Here is a 6,000-nt window from a genome sequence, read left to right on the forward strand (position 1 = left end):
TTACTGTGTCTGGACACATAATTACCACAGGGGGAGAGGACACACAAACCTAAGCTGTAGGCCAGGTCGTGACACCTAAAGTGCCACAGCGTTTGCTGGCACAATCGCTACCCATTACCAATTTAATCCTTTGCGTTCTTTTGAAAAACACAATTCTCGGCATTCTGAAAGGCTGCATTTTCAATTTCCAAATGTCTCAATATGCAGGATCATTTATTGGTCTTCAAACGATGGAATTTCTAAAGATTGTAACCAAAAAAAACTAATCTAATGTCTAGTTAATGGGCTTACATAGATTCCATCACACAGAAAGTAGGTTTGCCAAGGCTGAGTTCATTCTCTTCATTTGCACACTACAAAGCACTTGCTTCAGCTTCATTTGCCCCACTTTCTCTGGCCGTATTAGCTGAGAGAGCAGTGATATGGTGAGTGGGGGTCCACATGTAGAAGTGCTTGTGGGGGCTGGAGGGATTCCGTCACTGCCATTGACAGGTGGTGGACTTCTGATCTGGGTATTCAAATACACAGCTACCTATTGTTTCAGCCAGGATTAACTATCAAACCAGCGCTAATGCAGGTTACCAGGGTTTCAGAACAATTTTCTGAAACAATCAGTTGATTAATTTCAAACGATTTTCCTCTACCGCCGAGCAAATAATACTTTTTTTTTTACTTAAGTCCTCCGCCTTTTTTAATCAACAAATTAAGCATAAATCATGTTTGATCTTTATTTACCGGTCGCTCGGCAGTTAGTAGAGGTCAAGAGAGATTACGAGGCCCTCCGACTGCCTGCAAACAGCCCATATACTTTTTCTCACAAAAACAAAAATGCCCACATAGGGAAAGCCATTTTCTTATCCACAGAACTGTTGAAGGGTAACATCAATGATGATGATACGGGATACAAAATCAGCCAACAAAATGACAAAATATATACATTCTTTTCTCTTATTCAAGAAGATACCTCACAATATAAACAACACCCGTGCAATATGGCTACAAAACTAAATATTCAAACAGGTTCTAATGAGCATAATGTACATCGTTCTGGGAGAATAACATAGTGGGATAATTTGGCAGTGGGACAGTGCAGTATGATTTAGTTAGCTATATTTTTTCTCAGCCACCCCCACACCACCTCATAAATCTGCTTCTACATACGTATTAGCTCTGCTGCACAAGTCTAGTTGCCTGAATATTCAGATTTAACCTCAGGCAGCTGGCTAGACACCTCAGACACCTGGACAAGAGGCAGGTGGAGAGGTGATTAAACTGTGATTCACAGGATTCAAGTGGAAATGTACTCAAATAGCCTAAATAACATGATTTTATGATTTCCATGATGCCACCAAGAGGCATTTGCTTAAGACATTTTTGAGCTTTGCTGACCGCTCCTACATCTGTCTTTGTATGTATGTTATGTCCTGTGTCTGTATGTATGTCCCGCCCCATCCCACATTGGCCAAGCTTTGCGGGACGCGGATTAATGAAATTCACTCATAAATAGCACCACTCATATATATAGATGAAACTCATTGGGTAATTTCTTTCAAGGTCCTCTTAACATGAAGTGAGGAGAGAGATTAAGACAAAGTATTTGAGGCATAAAGGGAAACCTAGTGGCATTCAGCTATCCTATATGAGGCCCTAGACAAAGATGAATTGTTCCTACCAGTGAGGTCTCCTGACATAAAGGGAGATTAATTCATATTTTAATGATAGATACATGACTGTATAAAGGCCTTGCTTTCCAAAAGGACCTGTTCAATCTCGACATCATTCCCCCTCTATTGTCACGAGCCTGATAAAGCTGTATATCATCTGCAAAGTGTTTCACAGTTAGCTAGCCCACTGTGTGGTCTTTATGAGCCATCCGTCCAGAAATTCATCCCCCCTTCCTGACAGCACACACAACAAAAGGACCACACATGACCACAAAAGAGAAAGTCATTTGCGAAATGTCCTGATTATGTGGGTTGTGTAATGTAAAACAATTTGCCTGATTACTTCCAATTGATTCGGCCCTACAGTTAAAGCCTCTGTGTGCTGCCCGGTGACTGCACAGTACCGTGCCACAGGGCGAACACAGTATTAATTTCGCCGATGCACAGCTGAGCCAGCTTACCGACAAAGCCAAAGTCGCCTGGATGCAGCTGAACATGGGGAGGCTAAACAAGGCGCTAGCTAGCTACCTACTAACTCCGTGGGTTAAAGCCCCGGGGGATTTATCTGTGCCACAAAGTGAATTAAAGTTGACCTCCTGAGAGGGCTGGAGGGGCATTGACAAGCTCTTGGGGATGTTGTAGATCCCCACCACTGTCTGGGGCAAGTCTGTTTGTAACTCTAGCTGGGTGACTGAGCAGGTGTCTGTATATGTGTGCATGTGTTAGAGGAAAACAGAGAGATGCTGCTCACCTGACTGTTGATGTCAGCTTTGTTCTGCAGCAATAGAGAAACCAGCTCCTTATGTCCTCTGTCACAAGCCCAGTGCAGGAGAGCCCGGCCCTATACTCACACAGAAACAATCACATCAGATTATAACAGAGGATGTTTACAAACATGAAATGTGAATATTTCAATGCACATGTCACTTTTGAGTATACTGCAGTACATGAAGTGTGCGTGTGTGTGCGTGTGTGTGTGTGTGTGTGTGTGTGTGTGTGTGTGTGTGTGTGTGTGTGTGTGTGTGTGTGCGTGCGGTGTGTGTGTGTGTGTGTGTGTGTGTGTGTGTGTGTGTGTGTGTGTGTGTGTGTGTGTGTGTGCGGTGTGTGTGTGTGTGTGTGTGTGTGTGTGTGTGTGTGTGTGTGTGTGTGTGTGTGTGTGTTAATCTGATATATTCCCGGGATAACAGAAAGAACATCGTCCTACTCTTCCTCCTCTAACACAACCCATCACACAGCAAAGGAAACTCCTGGTCCACAAAGTTCTCTTTGAGTGCAATCAGTTTCTCAGCCTCCAGAAAAAATAAATTATGCAGTACAATTCAGAACTCAGAGCCTTCAGACCTCAGCTCCATAACGAGCTGCTGACAGAATGAGCTGGGGCCAGCAGAGAGAGAGAGAGTGTGTGTGTGTGTGTGTGTGTGTGTGTGTGTGTGTGTGTGTGTGTGTGTGTGTGTGTGTGTGTGTGTGAAGCAGGGGAAGGCTGGTGGTGGTCAGGCATACAGTAGACCATGCAGGATCGAGCTCCAGAACAAATTGCAGAAACTGGCACACAGTCTTTAGGGCTTGATTGATGGCAGACTCTGGACAAAACGAGAGTACTAGCCTCTTGATCAGCAACCCCCCCCCCCCTCGCTCTACCACACACACACACACACACACACACACACACACACACACACACACACACACACACACACACACACACACACACACACACACACACACACACACACACACACACACACACACACACACACACACACACACACACACACACACACACTTCCCTCCCTATAGCACCGAGCTCCTTGTTCTAATAAAACCACACAAGCTCATTTTTCAGTGAGGCCAATTAGGTAAAGCAAACTCCCTAAGTCCTATTCTGTTGCTTAAATCATATTGATCACCATGGCTGCATGTTAGAATGGATATTTATGAGGCGGGCCAGAATAACCAATAGGTTCACGTCTTTCTCCCACTCTCGCTCTCGGTCTCTCTCTTCCTCCCTCTCTCTCTCTCTCTCTCTCTCCTTCCCTCTCTCTCTCTCATTCTCTCTCCCTCTCTCTCTCTCTACCACTCTCTCACTCGCTCAACTCCAGGTGTGCTGCTGCTGACCGTTATTCACATTTTCATCGCAGACCAGAACAAACTTGCAGTGATGGAAGAAGTACTCAAGAAAGTATCAATACTACGTGTAGAAACACTCGTTACAAGTTCGGAATTCAAAATTCCGAACGAGTAAAAGCACAAAAGTATTGGCATCACAATTTACTAAAAGTGCCAAAAGTAAAAGTACCCATTATGCACAATATGCAGAATGTCTCATTTCAAGTTTTCAAATGAAAAAAATAAAAAATAAAGAACGTTTGAAAGTAGCAGATCTACAAGCTCACAAAGTGTCGCATCGCGACGTATTGTGAGCTTGAAGATCAGCTATTTTCAGATGGCCGTAATGTACTGTATATAGGGCTGAAGTTGTTAATGTGTAATAATAATACAAATCTACAAGGTAACTAGTAACTATAAAGTTTTCAAAAGTACAATATTTGCCTCTGAGATGTAGTGGAGTATTGGAAATTGGTGAAGTATTGGAAATTCTCCAGTAAAGTACACTTACCTCAAAATTGTACTTAAGTTACTTGTACTTAGTTACTTTCCACCACTGCAAACTTGGATTATATCGGACAGCGAGCTTCTAGCACAGATTACAAACTGCAGACAAGGCCTATCTGGCTGCGTCTGTGATTGGGGGCTTATTTGAGATGGAGAGAATGATATTTCAATATCCAGTATTGTGAGGCCACTGACAGAAACTTTCTGTTCTCTGACACTACTTCAGCTTCCGCAGGAAGCCGGTCTCTTTTGATTGAGACTGAAAAAGCTATTCTATTCTGGAATGTTAAGCTACAGGTTACAAATGTTAAGCTCTTTAGACCAAAATGTTCCATTCTGTTATTTCTAGTAGACGGAATTCAAACTACTATTCCATTGTGGAGGACAGAGGCAGCTCCCGTCTTAAGTTGCAAGTTTATTTATTTAGAGATTAGTGGCTACAAGCAGCCATGAAAGACAGGCTCCGACCGGCAGCTGGCTAAAGTAACGCTAATGCACTGCTCGCACACGCACGCACGCACGCACGCACGCACTTCTGTGAGAAATACACTCTTTTGTTTCTTTTCCACTTTTCTCTGTGTTGTTCTCTCAGCCTCCCTCCCTTAAACTGTGAAACTAGACTTGCCAATGTGGAACTTCACCACTGCCCTCTGCTGGTGTTCATGCTGAACAGTAGTAAGTAGAACAAAATTGACAACAACAGTAAGTGGATGGATGGTGTTCTCTGCCTAAACCACCTAGCCTTTGACTGATACAGTAACTGACTCCTCGTGTAAAAAATGCCTGTGGTGAAAGACAGGAGACACCGCTGAGGAATGGCTCAAAAGCAGATGAATGGATCTCAGGGTCAAAACAGCAAATACCATGTGATCGTAGAATTGGCAAACAAATTATACATACAGTACTATATAATACTACTGTATAGTGTTTTGATTTGTTGAAAATGATTAGACTTGTAATGATTGAAAAACCACAAACCATCCCTGGTGAATTCCCCCTTGTTTTTTGTGTTTTCTTACCTGTGTAAAGCTATTGTGTTATGGCAATTCTAATTAATTAAAGGACATTGTTATAGTAAGAAACTACTCAAGCGGAATTAGACACATTCAGTGACAATTTCACAAAAGATATCTGATGTTTTGGACTTTCCCCTAAAAGTTACCTCTTCATCTTTAGCATTGATGTCCACTTTCTGGGAGTTGATGGCCTTGCTGATGTGGTCGATATTATTTTCTCTGCAGTAGTCAAAGATGTTCTTATCTTCTTCACTGAGAGAAAGAGAGACAAAGAATTAGCCTATAACATGTGTTTTTCCCCCCATGTGTGCATGTGTATGATGCACAGGGTTTTCCAACAGGCCCTGTTGAAAGGGAAATGCACAAACATGCAAGACAACATAGACAGATTAGACACTCCCTTTCTCACACTTCAAGACTGTGGAAGCATGTGACACATCCTCCACGAACACACACACACGCACGAGCATGCGCGCGCGCACACACACACACACACACACACACACACACACACACACACACACACACACACACACACACACACACACACACACACACACACACACACACACACACACACACACACACACACACACACACACACACACTCTGATTACATCCCTCTTTCTAATCACCTCCTGGCATTCCTGGAAGGGCAGGGATGAGCACCAGGGGTGATGCAGGGTGCAGGGGTATTGGGGTGAATG

The 6,000-nt window shown here is 43.4% G+C and overlaps 1 protein-coding gene across 2 annotated transcripts in view; it reads right to left on the reverse strand.

Moving 5' to 3' along the window:
- Window positions 1-6,000, reverse strand: part of acbd6 (acyl-CoA binding domain containing 6) — a 42,803-nt gene that overhangs the window by 22,555 nt on the left and 14,248 nt on the right. For both annotated transcript variants that reach the window (XM_080722168.1, XM_080722167.1), the window contains 2 exons: window positions 5,440-5,545; window positions 2,416-2,505 (listed from right to left, as the gene is read on the reverse strand). In XM_080722168.1, coding sequence (XP_080578294.1) covers window positions 2,416-2,505; window positions 5,440-5,545 — 196 coding nt within the window. The remainder of the gene's footprint in view (window positions 1-2,415; window positions 2,506-5,439; window positions 5,546-6,000) is intronic.

The sequence above is a fragment of the Nannobrachium achirus genome, assembly GCF_963921795.1.
Source record: "Nannobrachium achirus genome assembly, chromosome: 1".
Classification (NCBI taxonomy): Eukaryota; Metazoa; Chordata; class Actinopteri; order Myctophiformes; family Myctophidae; genus Nannobrachium; species Nannobrachium achirus.